A 22,686-nucleotide genomic window follows, 5' to 3' on the forward strand; every position below is an offset into this window, starting at 1 on the left:
ATTGCTTGTTTTACTTCTTTAATTATAAATTCAGGGGAATCATTAATAAAAGTTGGTTTGGTGTTAAATAAAAAACATTTAACTTATCGGTCTGTAGATCAGTTTTGTTTCATCTGAAAGACAAATCCACATGAGAGTGTAATTCTGTAGAAATGTACGACCGTGTGTTCAGATGTTCTGCAGAACAGGAACCTGCCTAAAGTCAGGCCCGTTTGTTTTAGTCTCTTCCTGTTTCATGAATTAAAAAATGAAATTAATTATGAGTTTGAATTGTGATCATGCCAATAGAAATGTTACGTTTGTAGGAAACCACAAGCTGGAGAGCAGCTGATGCTTCCACCGCAGCAGAACCTAGACAGATTCCAAATTTAAAGTGGTTCCCTTCCTGTAGCTCCATTTGGAGGGGTCATCAGGACGAGGGGGGGGGGGGGGGGGGGGATACCAGTGGTGACACTCTGAGAGGAACATCTTTGTTTATATGAAGCTGTTTGGCTTTAATTTGACTCTCAACCTTTTCTGTTTTACTCCGACACCTGTTGGAGTTTGTGAAACCTAGCATCACTGGGTCAGTGACAGTCTAAACGGACTCAGGTTAGATCTGAGAGGTGGATTTGGTACCGATGGAGCTGCAGGTGCTGCTGTTGATCTGTGCGGTTGAGCTGCAGCTGCAGTCACACTTATGATGCACAGCCACCTCCAGGCGGTCCTTAAACCCCACCGGCTTGATGGTGAAGGTCTGGTCGGCACCGTGAGAGGGGCAACTCCTCGCCTCCACGCTCACGTTGAATGAAACCTATGAAGGAGGAAACATGGAGAGAAAATCAAGAGTGTGCAGTCATCCAGTGCATGTGAACTCCACATGACCCTGTCTGAAGGCATCTCAGCGTGTTGTTGATCCTGGAGGAGCAGAAACAGGGCCACAGAACCAACTCCCACTCTGCTGGTCTGAGGAAGGAAGTCCTGACCAGACAACACCCCCCACCGTCAGGACCCTCTTCCTGTACTCTCTAAATATACCGTCATCAGTGTGCATAAAGAAGAGGACGAGCCGAGTTCTTCTGGTTTGGCTCAGAGCCTCTCTGGATCAGAACTGAAGCTATGAGATGACGGCACCAGAGTCCAACTCCAACGGGCGTACACACCCATATCCAGACTCACACACACACCCTGCAGAGTTGAGGGATAAAAAGTCAAATCCTTCCAACTTTGATCTGAACGACGTTCCCAAGAATCATAACCAGAAATTTGCCTTTTAACAATCTCCAAAAGGACTTTTAGACTTGTATTTACATGTAGGAACCTTTAGCTCATTATTATTATTATTATTATTATTATCCTGAAGCCAAACAGTCATGAAGAGTGTAGGACAGGACGATGAAAGAGACCCAACAAGCATGACTGGTTTGGATCGGCTGCAGGGTAAACGCCTTTTCCTTCAACGGCTGCGGATCAAACGTTTGCACGGCAACGCTTGAACAAATCAGCACTCAGAAGAGTTTTCACTGGGGAGTTAAACCAGCTGAGTGTCTCTGATACCAATACAGACGCCCCAAACAGCACTACTGTGGAGGCTGACGGCTCGGTCTGCTTTACAGCCACAGGACTCGGTGTTGACTTGTTTTATTTGTTAAGTTGTTAAGCATGCATGCTTTTGTTTGTCAAAAAACAAACATGGCCGACAGGGTGAAGCCACAGAGTCAGGCAGGTCCTGTGTGTTTGCCGAAAAAAAAGAAATATCTTATATATTTTGCCATGTTTTCTTGGTCTCTTCTTGTCTTGTTACCTTTTTTCAGCTTAATGTATCCACGGAAAATGGTTAATTTAACTCTCTACCCAGCCAAGAGGAGCCAACATCTTTTGTATTCAGGAATCCTGGATTGTGGACATGCTAGGCCGCCCCCAGGTCAATGTGCTAAAACGGTATCCAGATCATACATGGGGGTTGTGAATCTCCTGTTGATAATACTTCTGGCTGGCGATGTTGAGCGTAACCCCGGACCTGTCTCAAGTCCTGTGCTACAGTTACAGCAGCTGCCTGGGTTAACCCAATCACTGCTATCTGAGCTACAGCAGCTCCCTGGGCTAACACCATCACTGCTACCTGGGTTACAACAGCTCCCTGGGCTAACACCACCACTGCTATCTGGGCTGCAGCAGCTTCCTGGGATAACACCATCGCTACTACCTGGATTGCAGCAGAGTCCTGGGCTGACGCAGTCACTGCTAACTGGGTTGCAGCAGCTCCCTGGGCTAATACCATCACTGCTACCTGGGCTACAGCAGCTTCATGAGCTAGCACCATTCCTGCTACCTGGGCTACAGCAGCTCCCTGGGCTAGCACCAACACTGCTACCATGGCTAACACCATTACTACAACCTGGGTTACGGCAGCTTCAGGCTCCAATACTATCATTGTTAACTGGGCTGCAACAGCATCCGGGTTTTACATCGTTAATGCCGCTTGGGCTACAGCAGCTTCCAGGACTAACATCGTCGCAGCCACCTGGGCCACAGCAGCCTCCCGGATTAACATCATCGTTACCAATAGGGCTACAGCAGCTCCCTGGGCTACCATCACTGCTACCGGGGCTACAGCAGTCTACTGGACCAACACCATCGCTGCCACCTGGGCTACAGCCGCCTCTTGGACCGATACCACCATTGCCAATTGGGCTACAACAGCCTTCTGGACTAACACCACCACTGGTACCTGGGTTACAGCAGTCTCCTGGACTAACACCATCCCTGCTTCCAGGTCTACAGCAGCCTCCTAGTCTAATACCAACTCTGCGGAGCCCGATTACAACTAAACTTAGTAAGTCAACACAACCTATCTTACCTATGGTTATACAGAGGAACCCTGTGTTTAAAAAGCATCGATTGTTTAAGTTATTTCGGACTCTTAATCAAGCTAGGACTATTTGGGATCCACAGTATAAGGTCAAAGGGCTGCTAGGTGGCCATCTGAACATACGCAGCATGGCCCCTAAGAGGGAACAACTGGAACATCTTCTCGTTAATTCAAATGTTGATTTTATGGGACTTTCGGAAACTTGGCTCACACCCTCTTCTCCACAAGCACTGATAACTATACAAGGTTATCATGTCTTTAGAAAAGATAGGCATCAAGGAAAGGGGGGTGGGGTGTTGTTGTATATGAAGGACTCTCTAAAATGTACACAAATAATCTGGCCTAATGAAATCTCTATTGAATGTGTTGGAGTTAAAGTGTCACTCTCAGCAGAAATGTCATTTACTGTTTTATGTCTTTATCGCCCACCTTCAGCGAAAGTGGATTTTTATGACCAATTCAAGGCACTTCTAAATTCTTGTGACATCAGTAATGAACTTATCCTAATGGGAGACTTAAATGTAAATTGGGATGACATAAGCGACAGAAAGAAATTAAAAGAAATCACAGATAATTTTGGTTTACAACAAATGATCAATGATTCCACTAGAATAACAAATCGCTCTAGAACTCTAATAGACCTGGTGTTCTCTAATAAACCGGATAGAATGATAAAAACATATAACTTTTTGACTGGCTTGTCGGACCACAATGCCATATTCTTCTCTAGAAAGCTAACTAAAAAACGACTGAGATGTTTCAGTAAAAGGACGAATATAAAACAAGCATTCATTCCCAAAAATCAAGAGCCACATTTAACAGCTGCTCTAAATAATTTGGACTGGAATAGCATACTAACATATGATGACACTAATAAATGTTGTGATCTAGTATACTCTGCTATTAAAGGGGTCTTGTCACAGTTTCAGAAAGAGTGCCTTTTAAAGAAACGAGTTTATTCATTGCCTTGGATTAATACTGAGTGTAAACAGCTTATGAGACTTAGAGATCGGTTACTCAAAAAATCGTTACAATCTGGATTACATACTGATCGATTACATTTTATATCTGCAAGGAATAAAGTCACACAAACCTTGAGAATGGCAAAAGCAAATTTTTTCATGACTGTAATTAATAATGCCAAAGGAAACTGTAAGCTAATCTGGGAAAATATTAACAAACTTCTTGGTAACAGTAAGCATAATGCAGAGAAGGACCTTGAACTTAAATTTGCCAGTGAACTAGTGTCAGAACCACTTAGCCTAGCTACTAAATTAAATGATTTCTTCCAAAGTACCATTAATGAAATTGCACAGTTGTTTTCTAATTCTGATGACCATCGACAAAATATTGGGAATATCGGCACCGAAGAGGAAGATTCTTTACCAGACTCAAAGTTCAATATTCAGAAAATTACGGAAAGTGAAGCAGAAAATATAATATCTAAATTAAGAAGTTCTAAAGCAAAGGATGACTTTGGATTTGACACAAATTTCTTAAAGCATTATAAATCTAGTCTTTTGGTGCCTGTGACCCAGCTTATTAATTTATCAATCTCGCAGGCAGTCGTTCCTTTGAGTTGGAAGGTGGCGAAAGTAACACCAATTTATAAATCGGGTGATAAAATAGACCCTATTAATTATCGACCTATTAGTATACTGCCCATCTTTTCAAAGGTAGCAGAAAAGTGGGTTGCTAAATCTATCATTGAACATCTTAATGATTCCGATCCGGGTTTGCATCCTATGCAATTTGGATTTCGCACTCTTCATTCAACTGAAACGGCTGTCTGTGTTTTTGTTGAGAGAGTGAAATCTTATTTAGACAAGAGTCGTTGTGTTGCGGCAGTTTTTCTCGATTTCAAACGTGCATTTGACACTGTCAATCATCATACACTCTGGTCTAGACTGTCGACATTTAACTTTAGTAATCATACTGTTAAATGGATACAGTCTTATTTATCAGATAGAAAACAATGTGTGCAAATAAAGAATAGCAAGTCACCCTATCTTAACTGCATGCAAGGTGTTCCCCAGGGTTCAATTTTGGGTCCCCTGTTATTTTCACTTTATGTAAATGACTTGCCTAATGTATGTACAAATGTGGACACAATTATGTATGCTGATGATACAGTAATTTTTACGCAAGCCGAAACTCCGGATGATGCAGCCCATCAGCTTTCACTGGCATTACGTGATTTACAAAAATGGCTGAATGACTCATGCCTGTGCCTTAATTTTAACAAGACCGTATCAATGTTTTTCAGTAAACCTAAGACAACCGTAGCTGCAGGAAAAGTTTGCTTGGGTGCACATGAATTAATTAATGTTGAGGAGTTTAAGTATTTGGGAGTGCGATTAGACTCTAAATTAACTTTTAAAAAACATATTAGTAAAGTAGTGAAAACTGTTAATGTTAATATACGGAACTTTAGATATATCCGATCGTCATTAACACACACGGCAGCGATTACATTCCTGCATTCTATGATACTGGCTCATATTGAATATTGTATTACCAGTTGGTCCTATACGAGCTCGGCTGCTATTGGGCCAATTGAAGTATGCTACAAAAGAGCATTGAAAATATTAGATAAAAAACCTCTCTCATATCACCACTGTCAAATTTTAGATAAATACAAGTTTTTAAATTTTACTAATTTTAAATTATTTAAATCGGCCTGTTTAATATATAAAGTTATACATGGCCTGGCGCCACCACCAATGAGTGATTTTATTAAACAAAAGTCTAGCAGTGTTGTCGGGTCTCGACTGACTCGAGCCACTGCTAGAGGTGACTGTGAACTGACATTCAGGCGGACTACCTTTTCACAGACTGCTCTGTCATACCAGGGAGTGACATTCTGGAATAGTCTTCCACTATCTGTAAGGGAAAGTACCAGTCTAAACATCTTTAAGAGTCGCTTAAAACAGCGGCTGAGGGACACACAAACATGTGATCATGTCTAATATTTATATTTCATATTTGTCCGGGAAAAGAGTTGGTACAGTATTAAAAGGGAAACAACTGCTAGTTTAATGGGTGAATGTAATCTCACGACAGTCAGGGCATATGCAGTATCGGGGTTTGTGCAATACAATTGATGTGTTTCCGTTATTGCTGTCTATGTTGTTCTCTGTGTCCACTTTCTTTGACATTTGTTTGTGTTTGTATAATGGGATGACAGTTTTTGTCTCTGTCACATGACTTGTAAATACTATCTCTGTATGTTTACACTACTTTGTGTCTAACATCAACCTGCCGGAGGGTCTGCAGATGGAAATTAGCCCAAGGCTATAATCTGGCATATTTACATTTATTGAAATGTTCATTAATATGTATTGACCCACTTCCTAAATAAATAAATAAATAAATATGTTTGGTTGTTTCCTTCCTGCTGTGATAGCCAGTGAGAAGGTGGAGAAATAAAACCCCTGCCTCTCCGAGAATGAACGCTGACCTCTGGACTTGCAGCTCGCTGTGAAACTATCGTGGTTGAGCACAGCCGTCAGACTCAAGCAGACATGAAGGAGCAGCCGATGCATCTGGGTCTTCTAAAGGAACATCACACACTTGCATGTATGGATGAGTTTCAGCCCCATATAAGGGGGCAGACCTCGCTCTCTCCTCCACACAGCACCAAAACATAGAAGTCTTGGTCACATGCTGTCCAGAAACCCCCTCTGCTCAAGCACAGGAAGTTCATCAACTGAACGAGACGCAAAATATAATTGACTGTAAATGTGAGTCTCGTGGAGACTTCCCAACCAGTCATGCGTCTCCACAGGACAACAGAGGACAGTACGGGGGAGGAACTCCCCAGCAGGAAGCAGATGTTTACAGAAACTTTTTATCTTGTGGCAAAACCCAGAAGACCAGTCTGATAATGGATTTCTCATGACCAACCAGAATTCAATTAGCTGCCATCAAAACCAGTGAATGAGCTAAAAACACACACACACACACACACACACACACACACACACACACACACACACACACACACACACACACACACACACACGTTGCGCGCGCACACACACACACACACTCACACGCGCGAGCACACACACACACACACACACACACACACACACACGTGCGCGCGAGCACATACACACACCTAAATTCTAATGATTTGGGCTTATCTGGATGAATGACCATAATAAAGAGCATGTGGGATGTTGTCATTAACTGGTTTTACTTGGCATGGTGGCTCAGGCTGCTGCCAGCTGATTTCATTCAGAGTGTGAAGTTTCTCAGGCCTCCCCCTGCCTGCCTTTGTGTCAGGCCATTAAGATGCAGCATCAGCGCCAACAGGCAGCTCAGTTTCTCAGGAAGACGGGGACCCATGGCACCCAGCAGACAACAGCAACGAACCCTGAGGACAAAAGGTATGATGAAGGTCCAGTAACCCCCCCGTTCATCCAGCCCTGAACTCCACCACCACCACCCGTTCCCATCCTAAACCATCCCAGCTAAACAAAGCTGGAGACTGGGAAAGCATTCCTCACAGCTGAGCCTCGCTGTGGGACTGGATGTCAGCAACAGAATCACCTTCCAGATATCAGGCACCGCCCACAGGTACCCCCCCCACCCCCCCACCACCACCATCGAGGAAGCATAGAAATCTATAAAAAGAAGAACAGGTGGTATTCCTCCAGACTCAAACCTTCTGATCGCTGTGATAAAACCAAACTTTTTTTACCCTTCTTCTCTATGTGATCCTGTTCGGATCTGACGTCAAACGGCACCTTGCTCTGACACAAAGCACCAGTTCTGTCCTTGTGGGTGCCGATGAGCCGGTTTTAGTATTAGTGCCATTCAGACACTTCTGTTGCTGCTTCCTTTCTTTCCTGGCAAAAGGATTTTTCCTTCACTTTGACTTAACAAAACTACCAGAACATTTCTGATCCTCATTTCTTCAAAGCAACAAGCTTTGAAACTGTTGGCAATGTGACAAAAACATCTTTGAGGATTGTGTGACTAACTACTCATCCTACTCCTTCAGTCCTCCTCTGGATCATCCAGATGGTCTCTGGCAAACTTCCGACAGGCCTGGCCATGTGCTGGCTTAAGCAGCGGGACCTTTGAAGCGCTGCAGGATTTTAATCCATGAGGAAGTGTGTTACTAGAGTAACCTTTGTTTCTGAGGTCCCAGCTCTCTCCAGGTCATTGACCAGCTCTTGATCACAACATTCTGCTTCACAGATTACGTCACACTGCTGGACTCTGACTCTGTTTACAATTGGTTCTCATCTTATCTTACTGAAAAAACGGAGCATGTTGCCCTGGGAGAAGCTAAATCTGCTATACACAATGCCACCTGTGGTGTTCCTCAGGGCTCTGTGCTCGGTCCGATTTTGTTGGTATTATATATGCTTCCCCTGGGCCATATCATCAGCCAGCATGGTATTTTATTTCATTGTTATGTTGATGATACTCAGCTTTATCTCAGGATAAATTCCACCTCCTCGTCTACTCTGCCATCATCCACTTTGACCATCTGTTTGGAGGAGATAAAGTCATGGATGAGGCAAAATTTCCTGCAGCTAAACAGCTCTAAGACCAAAGCTATTTTAGTAGGCACCTCACACCAGGTTAGGTCATCTAACATCAACTGTAATACCTTTTCTGGTCAGGATATCCCACTGTCAACATCTGTTATAAACCTTGGGGTTAAAATGGACTCGAGTTTGACGTATGAGGCCCATGTCAAGCATCTGTGTAAAACATCTTTTTTCCACCTCAGGAATATAGCAAAACTGCATCCAGCACTAACGTTTGCTGACGCGGAAACGTTTGTCCATGCGTTTGTCTCCTCCAGGCTGGATTTCTGCAATGCACTTCTCATTGGGACTACTGGAAAAATCCTTCAAAAGCTGCAGTATACTCAGAACTGTGCTGCTAGGATCCTGATGAGAGGACGCAAATATGACCATATTACGCCCATTCTTAAATCTCTTCACTGGCTCCCTGTTTCATCTAGAATTGATTACAAGGTTGCCCTTCTCACGCACCAGTGTATTTATGGGGATGCCTGCCCCCCCCCCCCCCCCCCCTTAAGAACTTCTTTTTTCACAGACGTCCACACGCAACCTCTGCTCTGCATCAGTACATCTTTTGAAACCTCCAAAGACTAAACGTCGCAACATGGGAGATCGCGCTTTTTGCTCAGCTGCACCCAGACTTTGGAATTCCCTCCCAGGGCATCTGAGGATGCCACAGACTGTTGGTGCTTTTAAATCTGGTCTTAAAACTTATCTTTTTACCAGAGCTTCTAGGTTAAATTAACTTTGTAGCACTTTGAGATTTGTTTCGAATGTAAAGTGCTTTATAAATCAAATATATTACTATTATTATTAAAGGGGCATTATGGAAGTTTGACAGCCAAAACATGTATAGAAATAAGAAATTTCTTCTTCATACATTCTCCTGCAATGCCCTGGTCCTGTAGAATGAGCCTGATTGCCTGTTTTTCTGTAAAATCACAGAAAAAGAGAGCTGCTCGGGTCAAGCAGGCTGCTTCATGCGCGTTCACGTCCAGGCATAGCCCTCCGAACCATTCTTTGAACGTTGTTTTAGCTGTCATGAAGGATATAAATGTTACAGATACAAAAGATGTCACTGGCGCTTTAGCTCGTCTAGTAAAATGTCGGACTTTCATGCAGGAAACCCGGGTTCGATTCTGGATGTGAACATAGTTTATTTAGAGTTTATTTTTTACATTAATGGTATATTTTTTTTTACAGTAAGATGCCCAAATTTTTATTTGAGACTCGCCGAACGGCATTGAATTCACAGATAAAAAAGATGTGGGTTCAACTTTCATTTTGGAACAAATTTTCAAGCAAGGGAAGGGAATGATCTGAGCATGCAGGAGGACTGACCCATCATAAACCTTTGTCGGCTGTGCTGAAGAGAAAGATACAGAACCAAATTATATAATTAATTAGCTGCACGTTCTCCTGTCCTCCGGACCCCCCCCCCCCACACACACACACACACACGGGACTGTCTCAGCTGTTATTTTCGTTAAAGAGTGTGCACGTACAGCATGCGCGCCTCGTGCACGAGCCTACTATTGAAGCTGCCCTTACGCAATTGGCCTGAGGGGGCAATCACGAGCATAAAAATTCAAATCTCAGTAAAGTCCCTTTAACTCATTCTCATTTACGACAATGTGGCCAAGAGGCAGCAGCAACAGACACATACAGTAGTTAGCTTGACATCAAAGAACAACAGATAAATAAAAACATTCAAGATAAAAATAAGATCAAAACAGACAAATGGCTGTTCTCATATGGAATATGTACAAGCAATCAAAACAGACATAAAACAGTCTTTAAGTACTCAGAAGTACATTAATCAGAAACTACTGATCACAATGAATTATTGAAGGTAGATAATAGAATGTAGGTAGTGAGCTTCAGTGAATTTTGCAGCAGAGTCCAGTCTTGGAAGCAGCAAACTGGAATGAGGAGCGGCCAAAGGAGCTGTGAGCTTTGGGAGTAACCATAGAGATTAGGTTCCTAGAACCTAAACTGCGCTGGTTGTTGGAAGTGATGAGTAATGAGTGAAGATAAGAAGGGTTCTACTACTGTAACAACCTGAGGGAACAGTCTTGAAGGACTACCTCTGGAAGCTCATCAAGAGAATGCCAAGAGTGTGCAAAGCAGTAATCAGAGCAGAGGGCAGCTTTTTGAAGAAAATAGAATATATAACATGTTGTTTTTAGGTACTTAAACTTGTGTTCATTCATAGTTGTGATGCCTTCAGTGAGAATCCCCCAACGTAATCATGATAATAAAGTCAACACGTTGAATGAGAAGGTGTGTCCAAACTTCTGGTGTGTACTGTATGTTTGAGCCTGTAAGGTTATGATCCACAGAGTCAAAGGCTGTAGCCAGGTCAACAAACTCAGCTACACAATAATCCTTGTTGTCAAAGGCACATATGATGTCATTCAGTACTTTAAGTGTTGCAGAGACACATCCATGGCCAGTTGTGAAGCCGTACTGCACGGGGTAATAATACTGCTGGATTCCAAATAGTGAGTTAGCTGTTTGTTGACTAACTTTTCTATTATTTTGCTTAAGGTGTTTAGGGTTAGAATTAGGGTCTAGTCGAGAACTAATCTTGGTCTAATCAGACAAACCGGAGAGTCACAGGCTACATAAAAATATATTTATCGATTTGGATTATCGTCATGAATTTAACGTGGTACAAATCATTACAATGATCATCTATGATGCAATCTCATGTTGTTTTTTAATTATGTACAGCCCCAAACATAGAGAGTCGTCCTCATGAAGCCCACAAGCACGATAGTCAGTTTCTCAGTTTAGAGTGGTGTTGCTCAGGGCCGGGTCCTCGGACCACTCGGGTACTCTCAAACAGTCATGACTGAACCCAGATTTTTATGTTAATCCTGACAATGCTCATCATCATCATCATCATCTTTATTTGTATAGCTCTTTAAAAACACAGCCATACGGTGCTCAGATTTAGTGTTCTGCTGGGCTCCACATCAACTAAAACACCTTTGTGTGTGTCCGTGCAGGTGTCTGTGTGCAGGTATGTGTGTGTGTGTGTGTGTGTGTGTGTGTGTGTGTGTGTGTGTGTGTGTGCGCAGGTGTCTGTACAGGTGTGTGTGTGTCTAGGTGTCTGTGTGTCTGTGCAGGTGTGTGTGTGTGTGTGTGTCTGTGCAGGTGTCTGTGTGTGTGTCTGTGCAGGTGTCTGTGTCTGTGTGTGTGTGCAGGTGTGTGTGTGTGTGTGTGTGTGTGTGTGTGTGTGTGTGTGTGTGTGTGTGTGTGTGTGTGTGTTAGAGACATTAGTACTATAAACATTTTTGCACAACAGCATTATTCTTCAAGCACACATCACTGAATTGTTTTTGTGCAGTTTGACCAGCTGCAGATGTTCACTTCAAAATTAAAATACAGAAAGAGGCAGCAGCACAGAAAAAGACACTAATAAAGATTTTATAACCTGGAAGGAAAAAGTCTCACAGGAGCACACACTCAGGTTTTTAAGGACCACCAGATGATAAAACATTTAGAGGATGAGGTAAAGTTGGAAGAGGACCTTACTGTGTCTCCTATTTTCAAGTCTGCACATCTCCTGAGGCCTGGCAGCGGTGTGCCGTCCTGGCAGGTGGCGGTGAAGGACAGGTTGATGTCCTCTGGGTGGTCCGACACCGTCAGCTCCACTTTAGAACGGATGTTCTGAGGACGACAAGGTTTCATTTTAAAGACTAAATTCACTTCTCTTCCAACCCATTTGCAGTGGTCTCTGGTATAAATGAATGTCTTGTGAGTTGATCTCTGTGGAAAAAAAGCTCTGGCGCTTCTGTTTCAGGAACTAGAAGTGAGTCAGAGGAGTGTAGAGCAGAACATGACAGGATTTGTAGTCTTATTTCCTGATATTCACACATCTCTCCTCTGATTGGCTAACAGCTACATGACTCTACCACTGACTGTTTGCTCTGCAACGTTAATGGTTTATCTCCACAAATAACACTGGCCTGGAGAACTTCTGCAGTGTGGTGGAGTTGCTAATGCTAATCGTTAGCTTTTACTAGTCTGTTCTCTCCTGGGTCCTCATTTATCAACTGTACTTACCAGCAGATCTCTGCGTATTGCATTGTGAGGTATTTACCATTTGTACGTGTGTGCAGAAATGTTCCCGAATATAAGAACAACTCTAACAATGCGTACGAACAGCATCTAGTGGTAGGACGGGGAACTGCAGTACTGAAGGTCCAAACATGTATTTTACCCAATAAATAATTATGTCAGAGGGAAAACAGCCTTTTTGCATAATTGGTGCATAATCCAACAAAAGACACACGCAACCAACAGGAATCTGACATTACATCAGCACTGTTCTGTGTTGGAGGATTTGGCAGCGCGCCCACTCTGGAGGGAACGCATGCTGTGTGAGCGCACGGGTCTCCCTGAAGGAGACGTTTCTAGAGCTATGCTGTGATGCGGGACCCTTTGTGGAGCGACAGACAAACCGCACGAGAAATATTTTACAATCAAGAGAACCTGCCAGAACCTCCTCCGCTCCCCGATCACGCATGCTGCGTTGCCACGGTAACCAGACTGAATGACAGCTCAGAAGAGGCTGCACTCTCAGATAACATTTACAAATAAAGCTAGCTGCGAACAGAACGACTCCTTAACAACCCGTTACTCTACGATTGATCATATTCTACTTTTTATTTATTCCTGGCAGAAACCTCTCTTCTGTCCCGACCACGTTTATAACCTCTGCAACCGGTTTGGTTCTTTCGCACTTCGGCAGCCAGTGTCTCTTGCTGTCAAAATTATATTTTTATTTTTTTTTATTTTTTTTTGGGGGGGGGGGGGATACCCAGGGAATTCCCTCGTGCTGAGGACGCATCGTGACCAAATATGGTTGACTAGGGGCGTTTTTGTATGTAAATGCAGGGTTCCCACTACGTGTATTTTCCCGTGGATAAAAGCCGCCACACCTTCAGGATAAAATAAAAAAGTTTAAACTACATTAAGAATCATTTGTTTGTATATACATTAAAACAGTGTAAATACGAGACATATATAGTCTATATTTGTGTTGATGTATACTAACCATAATCACTGTTTACAATGGCTTTAAATATAACAAAACTTTTTTAATTCTTTTACTTTGAAAAACCGGTACTGCCGTTTTTTCCCAGTGTGCCACGGCTCCCTATAAACGCGCATCACGCACAGTGCGCAGGGCACCGAGTGGCCAGTATTAGCTACTGGACAACATGCAGCTAATCATCGAACTGGCGTTATTTCACACACACACACACACACAATCCCATCTGCATAACCCAGGCCGACGGCTGTGAGGTGGGCGGAGCGGTGAGCTTCACCTGCGGCGGATGGGACAGGCAGGCCCGGTTCCCTCTCCCAGAGCCGTGAAACCAAAATGACATGCTTTTATTTAGAAATGCAGCTGGTTTCGCTACTCTCACTCACATCATGAAGTTAGCTTAACATGACAGATTACTTTTGCTTGGCAAAATACAATAACTGGTAATATTATGAATGACATGTAGCTGTAACTCTGTCCTGCTGATAGATGGATGATGTGAGTCCTTGTACCCCCCCCCCCCCCCCCCCATGGCAAACAGGCCACACCCAAAGCACCACACCAAAAAACACCCAAAAACATACAATCTTAAGTCTCAGGATGACCGTATCTGCCTCATCCAAAGACTGATATATTAAAGAGATCAATGATTTACCGAGCCATTTCCATATGCAATAAACTGCCCTTAGCGTTAGCGTATTCTTTTAAAAAACAATTAAGAACGGCACCTTTTCAGAAGAAAATCCATCTAATTTTGAATGTCTATTATGTATTAGACACAGCACATGAAACCTGTAAAGTACTAATAATGTTTGTTTTAATGATAAATGCTTTATTATTGTATATGGACGTTATGGTGTGGACCTCAGGAAGAGAAGTTACCACCATCACTGGCTAAATAAATAAACGGAGTTCCCTCGTCTATCTTTTAATCAGCAGCTAATGCAGCAAACGGGGTAGAAGACTATTTCCACATTCAGCCTGCACGTGTAACTCGGAGTGATGATCATATTTCAAACATAAGTAAAAAAAAAAAACTGTTTCTCAGTGAACTTGGTCTTTAAAACAAGTGTGAGATGAAGTTTGCATGCCAGCGGCTTCTCTGGTTGAGTAACAGGGATGAGTTTCTCTGGTTTGGCACATTTTTACAGTTAATGTGACCACAACCATGAGCGCTATGCATGATGCAGGTCGTACACACCTGCGAGGATCAGCAGCTTGCCTGTTACCGTGTGTCAGGTACAAACACGGGTTGTTATTGTGCGTGTCAACATCACGGTGAGAAACAGCGCTGCGCTAACGTCCTCTGGCTCTGGGGCAGGAACGCTCACATGCCAAAGACTCTTCTCACACACTGAAGCACGCCATGTTTCTGACAAGTCTGAGCTCAGACTCAACTCAGCTCCGCCCCCTTTCATGGGGCAGAAGCGAAATCTGAACACCCCCAGAAAAGACACGTTCAGCAGCACACACCCTCTGGTTGTGTTGTTTCATAAAGACTCATCATGAGACGAGTCTGGCATCATTTAGAGACCAGACAAAGCAGAAGAACACACAACGGGACAAACTGTGGGAATACCAGGGTCCAGAACACATACCGGGTCTGAGCTCAGACTCAGTCCAGTGGCACAGGGGGGGGGGGGGGGGGGGGTCCAAAAAGCCCCCAGAATCCCCGGGTCTGGCATGTCTGGACAGGAGGAGGAATGTTCACGATCACCTCAACCACTAATGACTTCCCTGGCGTTTGGATAGCACAGCCAGTCAGAGGTGATTTCACTCGGACGTGTTTGTTGACCTACAGAAATATTCTGATGGAGAACGCTCTGGTACCAACGTGATTAAATGATTGCCCCACTCTTCCCACCCCCGTGTTAATGTCAGCACCATGTGAGCGGACACTGGGACCCAGTTCAGTACAGGCTTCAGCCGCCACACAGATGGGACTCACACCCGCCACCGTGCCGACGGCTGGAACGGTGTAGCTGACATCATCACGCAGTGAAGTGCATTGTGGGTAAGCATCTTTACTTTGATCTTGTGTGTACTAACCCCTCCCCCGAAGAGAAGAGGCTTTCTGCTGCAGCCTGAACAAACAACACTTGGCGCCCTTTTTCTGGCTGTCCTAACATGAACTTTCACCTGCTAGCTGAGGCGTGCAGGGATCATCTACGTACTGCGTGGTCTGACCGCGGGGTGAGCCCACTGGATGTCTCCATGCTGTAAAATCCAGAGGTCTCAATGAAAATTGCATAGAATATTAACAAAAGGTGTTTCTGGAAAACATCCTATCTCTCTCACACACACACACACACACAGTCATAAATAGACAAAACAGAAGGACCTGCTGAAAACTCTGTAGGTAAAAAAGCCATCTGATTGGCGGCACTTAACCAGTAACCATGGCAACCAAGATGGAGGAGATCTAGAGGTGCGGGTAAGGTTCCATTGCCGTCGAGTGGCACCGCGTTGTTGCAGCAGTGAGCTGTGAGTGTGGAGGAACCTAGAGGTGATGAGGGCGTGACCTCTGACCCTGCACATGAAGCTCGGTGTTCTAAGTGACGCAGGGAGATGGACAGCTGCTCTGACAAGATGGGATTTGGGGGACTACTGCTGCCTACAGGTTTGGCTTGTGCTCAACAACTCACACTGTTGGGTGTGTACGCATGTTGCCTCTGTTTCCACGACGACCACAACACAGCAGAGCCCGGCGATTAATATTCCCAACAGCTCATTTAATCTGTAGTCCGGAACGCCCACTTCTTCCCAGGAAAAGCGAGTCATCTGAACATAACCCGTGTTTCTACTGTGTGGTGGACCCACCCCAGATGTTTCATCAGGTCAGCCATGCTCCTGCACATCTGCTGAAAACCCTCTGCCCATCACGGTTATTTTAGTCTGAGGCTCAGACATGAAAGCTCCAGCCTGAGTCTACTGGAGGCTAATTACACGACCCCGGACTTTTACTCACACTGTAGGCATTGACGATCAGCTGAATGACGTTCTTGGAGTCTTGGTCCAGGATCTCCACAGTGGTTCCGGGTATGAGAGCAGTGAAATTCTTTGTAAGGAGATAAAAGAAGTCAGCGAGTGTCGGAGAGCAGAAGCAAACCTCTCCCAGAGGAGGAAAGAGAAAACACAATACCTTGTAAATAACGTAGAATCTTTTGGTCACAGCAAAGATGAGGAAGATGTTATTTTCTGCCAGTTTCTCGCCGAGCAGAGCCAGAGACGGGTAGTCCTGCAGAGAAACACATGACCACCATCGTGAGCGCTTCACCTGCTCCAGCGGGTCTGCAGTGTCGTGGTGGATGTTTGGGTTTCTGCAGCTGAACACAGCTTTCTGCTGGTCCAGCTTACAGACACGCAGCTAACAGAGAAGAAGGAAGACCAGCCGCTGCTTGATCAGAACAACTGACCTGTGACCCGACCCACACAAGGAACCGGCGGGTTTGGGGACTGCTTTCATGACCATTCGGAACGAGTCTGTGGAATGGGGATTGCTGTGAAGTCGCTGAGACAAGTCAGCGACTCGATGCAATCTGCTGGGTTTCCTAGAGAAACTCAACTGGCTTAACACTAGAACTCCCAAGGCGGTCCTTCTGGCTCTTTTCATGTCTTGATACATAATAACTTTAGTTAGATGGATCTCATGTTGTCCCGGCTTTTCTCATTTCCATGTTATCATCTCCAAACAGCTGTTTTTGTGTTTGTCTCCAAACAAGCCGGCAATATGACAGCTCTGTTGTTTACATGGTAACGTTTTCCCGCAGATGATGGACAGCATTGCAAACTTTCCAGCTCCCGTGCGCTCCCTCTCCGTTCACACGGCGTTTGAAAAAGTGGCTGTGTAACGGAATGAAATGACTGTTTTCCACCAAAAGTCATTTTCCCCCTCTCTTCTGACACAGGACTAGTCTGCATGAGATATGGCCTCAAGGTCTCATGCATTTGCTTCTAAACTGTTTTCCTTTCCAGCTCAAGAGAAGAATGAAGAAAGGACTCTCTCCTTTCAATAAATCAAAGAACTCTATTTTAATAAAGCTAATCAAACAAAGTGTTAGTCAATAATAAGATGTGACCAATCTGTGAAATCAAAATATTAATTACTTTATTATAATCCTATAGAATATAATAAGTAATATGACTTTAAATGTTTCCACTAGGACTGATCACACGTAGCGTTAAAAGACATGACACATTACTTTACTGATCCAATCAGAATCTGCCAGATCTGACGGAGGCGTGGTTTTGGTGGTGCTTGGTAAATCTGTCATCTTTTCATTCGACCATAAACCAAAACATCTGAAGTATAAAACTATGCCCACGCCATCTCTAACGCCAGTTCAAAGCGTTCTAGAGAAAGTGTCGGAGTGGCCAATCCATAACTTTCCTCTTCAACCAAAAGAACCAACGACAAGCTGGATAAAATCTGTTGCTGTTCCACCTGCTGCACCGGTTCCTTTCAGAATAAAAGCTGAACCATCACGACCCAGTTTAGGGTCCTGCTAGATGCCAACAAAACTGTCGTGACCCGGAAGTATCTCAGGACTGGTGGTCGGCTGCCACGGCTGTTTCTGCAGGCTTTGGATCCACAAGGTCAAGCTGGACCTCTACACCTCCTGATCTAAATGGGGACTTCCGCCAAGGGTATGTAGACCGACAAATGGCGTTGAATGTGTTTATGAATCTCCTAATCAAAGCTTAGCACGAAGACATCACCTTCACTTCCCATCAGAACTAATCGTTTCTTCGGATTGGCTGGTTCTGAGCAACATTCCACACTACACCATTCTCCGTCTCATTCACCTTAGTTACACCGTACATTTAGTGTTAAAGTTAGTCTAGTTTTATTTGTTAGTAATAAATCTTTAAACTTTTAAAACTTGACTCTCTCTCTTCTGTTGTCTCTGAGTGAATACGAAGTTGTTATCTAATCCCTGCAATAAAAAGTTCCAATCTTCTGGTTAAAATAACCTCACAGATCCATAAGATTGATTTCATATTTACTATGGAATCTTTTGTTTTATGGCTTATTAAATAACATGTAATTTAATTCATTACAGCTGAAACAGCTTTTGGAAGAGCATTCTCAGTGAAACAAGCATGAGAAGTGAATCTTCTTCAGGCGACGAGGGGAAAGCTGATGAAAACCAGGAAGTTGCAGAGACTCTGACAGCAGCGCGGTAGACCATCCCTCGTCCCCACCCAGGGAAAAGATCCGTGTCGGTCACCCAGCGAACAATAGAGACTTGTCAAGGTTTGGATTAAAATGATATTTCCTTGCCATATTATTAGGTTCACACGTCCATAAGGAGTTAATTAATAATTCACTTGAACTGTTTTGCTCCACGACGTCATCGCCAGCCTGCACTGACAGCCGCCAAGCTGGCGGTTACTGGGAGTTGACGTCGCGACGCTCCTCGAGACGACTCGGCGTGGTTTGGCGCTTTATAAATAAACGGAGTTGAACATTTCCACATAACTACACCCACCTCCTCCTGCTGGTAAAAGTGAAGGCGGGAAAAGCCGTTTGGTGGATTCTGGCGTGTTTTAGCATCGTTATGTTTTAAATCCTATCACTAGGCCACGCATCTAGACTGCAGGTAGGTTCAATCAGTGCTTTCAGAACAAAAGTGAAATCTGAGCTTTGTGTACAAAGGATCGTCATTCTGATTTAACAGCTGTTTAACTCCTTCGGTGGTAGGATAGTGGTTGGGACAGACTGCAGACGTTTTACCATCTTTGTGGAGGCGCTGTACTCGTTCCGCTCATCCAGGTGACACTGTCCGTCGTGCGGCTGAACGAGGCCGCCTAGCCGACCGTCCAGAGCCAGGTGTGGGACATCGTCTGTGGTGAAAACCAGCAGGTGGTAGGCTCCTTTCCTCCAGCCGATCTTCTCCTGTTGTCAGAACATCCGAGTCAGCTGCTAGTCTGGACTTTCATGTGAAAAGTAACTAAGTCTAAGGGTTTTATTTTCCACAACTCATGAATCTTAAAACACCCAAACAGACCGAAACAACAAGCTGGAGCGGTCATGGTGAACTGCATCAGCAGGCAGGGTGCTGACTGATGAAAACCCAGCAGCCAATCAGCTGCCAGGCCTTTTGTTCTGGTCAGCACACAACAGAGCTGTGGACGGTGCAAAGAGAAGCTTCTAAAGAACAACTTGCTGTTGTTGTGCAACGCCCTTCAACGTTTAAGGTCGGGAACAGAGCTCAGCCTTCAGCAGCACGCCACACAGATAAGGCTCTGTGACCGAGGACGTGTGATTTATGGAGTTTAGCTAAATGTTTGTTTGAAAAATAAAATAAAATAAACTGGAACCAAATGTGAAGCACGTGTGGGAGTGCGCCAAACACCAACGTTTATTTTGTTTCTGTTGGGAAATGGTAGAAATTAAACATTTTAGCTCCACTGTTTAATTCTTCTGAGCTCTCCATCAGGTCACATTTATTATGCGACAGTGTCGTCTAGCTAAAGCAGCAGAAAACCACGACAGCCTGATTTTAAACCTGCTGCACCGGACCACTTCCTGTCTGACCCTCCTGGTGCTGCAGCCTCGCGGCAGCTTTGCCTCAGTTTTACCCACAGCCAGCTGCAGGAGCAGCAGTCACAACACTGATAAGAGCAGAGACACGGTCACCTGGCAAACCGCCGCCTGCAGGATGGCGTCGAATCCACCCTCTGGTGCGTCCCGGTTCCGAGACACCACCTGCTTCTGCACCTCCTCGTTGAAACGGTCCACCTTGTCCGTCAGAGGGAGGATGTGGCGGAAACCGAAGCTGGGGACACAGCGCTGGAACAGCTTGTACCTGTGCAGAAATCCACGTTTCATGTTGAGGCTGGAGGAAAGAGATGCCACGTAACCATGGTAACAAGTACTAACTCATCCTTTCTATTTATATCTTTATCACCAGTACCATCCTCTGCCTAGCCCCAATGCTCAGAACACGTGTGTGCACATCCTAACCCAGATAGGAAGTGATGCGTGATGGTAGAGCACTCCGGTGTCACCTCCAGGGTGAACACCCCCCACCCCCACCCCTACCTCCCCTCACATAAACACTACTGGACAAATTAAAGCTTGGGTATTGGTCCAGTAAAAGCATCCCTGTCTGACATCCACAGTTCCAATTATCTCCTGGAATACGAGGTCAATAGTAACCATGGCAACGGTTTTCACATGAATAAAGCTATATTATATGAATAGCTGCTTCATACTCGTTGCAGGGATTCTCCTGATACTTGGGTGCTGTGTAGGAAAAAGGCGACATGTTTTTATCCACAAACGAGCCGAAGCCCAGCCTGAAGTTACTGGTGAGCTTCCCCATCTCGTGTGCCAGCTTGGTGCCCAGGTTAAGGATGGTGACCAGGTCATCTTTCATGGAAAGAGAGAGGTCCATCAGATAGTAGAGGTCCACCGGGTAGTCCTCCACCTGCCGCACCTGCAAACTAAACCACGTCTGGTCTCCTGCATGGAGAAGAACTCATCAGCTGGTCCACTCGGAGACATTCGCTTTGCCCCCTGAAAAGTGCAGATTCTCACCTGGCCGCAGGTTTAAGGAGATCTTCTGGGGCATAATCTGGACAACATCATACTGGGCCGATCCAGATCCTTTAGAACTCAAAGGTGTGTTCTGTAGGATGGAGGCGCTGCTCGTTGGGAACTCGATGAAACGCGCCTCACAGCCCCTCTTCTGCAAGTTCAGGCTGAGGTCACACCGCGATGTCAGAGAGGTACTCCTCCCAAAGTCCTGCAGTACGGGCAGAAACAGCGCTCGTTACTGCTAGTGGATCCTCGTTAGGAAAACGTAAAACAGATTTGTCTTTTCATGTCAGCAAATGAAACACCAGAACACTCTGGAGGAAAGATGACTAAATTCTCTCTCCTGCCTTTAGTGTTTTCAAAGGATCAGTCACCAGGATAGCATGAATCAGAACAGCAGCAGTCTTTTTCTAGTGGCATGTGCATGTAAGTCCATAGCTTCTGTAGAATTTATCGCAGAAGTATGCAATTTCTCATTCTGCTGTTTTTTGTTGCTCCAAATGGTGACGCTTTACGTAACTTATCATTAAATCCATGATTGTCCCTGTAGCAGGAATCATGCAAGACACCAACAACCCCAGAAGTGCCCTCGTGTTTAGAGCTGGGTGTAAAACAGGAGTGCTGTTTGCATGCCCGTCCCTAGTGCAGGTGTGTGCATGATGAAAGCCATTCACCTCTTGTGCACACCAGGCGCAGCTGGGGTGGATCATCAGGCAGTCCTCACAGGAAGTAGCCCTGCCGCTCGTGCACAAGTTCAGACCTGAGGAGAGGAAACGATTGACAGGCCTTGGGAAAGCAGTGCAGATCCATAAACGCAACACAGCAGTGGACACATCTTTGTTCTGCCCTACTGCAGCTGAAATACGACACAGATATAATGTATCTAAACTAAATAAAATCACCCAGAGCTGATAAAACAAACTGGGTGAAGGTGGAAACAATGTCAAAAACTAAATGTTCACACAATAAAACCCAACATTATTCATAAACAGACCGTTTCCATTTGTACACCAATGATGATACCTGCTCTGCTTTAGTTTGATGTTTTTCTCCAACATGGGCTAAAAGCTAATGATTACAGCTGAGACCTTTATTTGGGCTTGTTTACATATAATCAGTGCGTCTTTATTCCAACAGCTGACTGAACATTAACCAGGAGATTGTTAAAACCACCTCCCAGGAGATATCTGGCTGGATCAGAAGACAAACATCTGCTGTCCTGCAGCTTCTGCTCCTACCTGCCCGGACCCAAGCACCCAGACCCGGCTGCTGGTGGTTCTTACCCTGGGCGGATCGGAGGAAGTTCTCCAGCAGCAGCAGGCAGCACACAGCGGCTCTCCACATGGTGAATCACGGCTCCGTTCTCAGCACACCGACGTGTTTACGCTCCCATCGTACCGACAGCTCCCGCTTCTATTAACTTTCCGCTTGGACGCCTGCACACTTCTACGTCCAGATTTCTTCTCACATAACTGACCGCAGCTTCCAAACTTATTCCCACACAACCATGGCGTGGTTTCCCGCTCCCAGATAATCCCAGAGTACAGTGAGATTAACCTAGAGCGGAAGGACAACCAGAAAAACACTAACCGAACCCTGCAGGGCAGCGGTAATTTTCCTCCGCGGCTTTGTCCGGTTGATCTATCCACCCCTTCTAAAACAGCTGCGTTCACGGAAC

At 44.8% G+C, this 22,686-nt stretch overlaps 1 protein-coding gene across 1 annotated transcript in view; it reads right to left on the reverse strand.

Annotated features, from left to right (window-relative positions):
* Positions 1 to 22,686, reverse strand: part of itgb5 (integrin, beta 5) — a 56,286-nt gene extending 33,600 nt beyond the window's left edge. Inside the window, exons 1-10 of the mRNA XM_015965748.3 lie at positions 22,292 to 22,686; positions 21,683 to 21,768; positions 21,009 to 21,216; positions 20,684 to 20,933; positions 20,106 to 20,274; positions 19,200 to 19,361; positions 16,605 to 16,700; positions 16,431 to 16,520; positions 11,944 to 12,078; positions 619 to 793 (exon numbers count right to left, since the gene is read on the reverse strand). Coding sequence (XP_015821234.1) covers positions 619 to 793; positions 11,944 to 12,078; positions 16,431 to 16,520; positions 16,605 to 16,700; positions 19,200 to 19,361; positions 20,106 to 20,274; positions 20,684 to 20,933; positions 21,009 to 21,216; positions 21,683 to 21,768; positions 22,292 to 22,352 — 1,432 coding nt within the window. The 5' untranslated portion in view covers positions 22,353 to 22,686. The remainder of the gene's footprint in view (positions 1 to 618; positions 794 to 11,943; positions 12,079 to 16,430; positions 16,521 to 16,604; positions 16,701 to 19,199; positions 19,362 to 20,105; positions 20,275 to 20,683; positions 20,934 to 21,008; positions 21,217 to 21,682; positions 21,769 to 22,291) is intronic.

The sequence above is a fragment of the Nothobranchius furzeri genome, chromosome 14 (assembly GCF_043380555.1).
Source record: "Nothobranchius furzeri strain GRZ-AD chromosome 14, NfurGRZ-RIMD1, whole genome shotgun sequence".
Classification (NCBI taxonomy): Eukaryota; Metazoa; Chordata; class Actinopteri; order Cyprinodontiformes; family Nothobranchiidae; genus Nothobranchius; species Nothobranchius furzeri.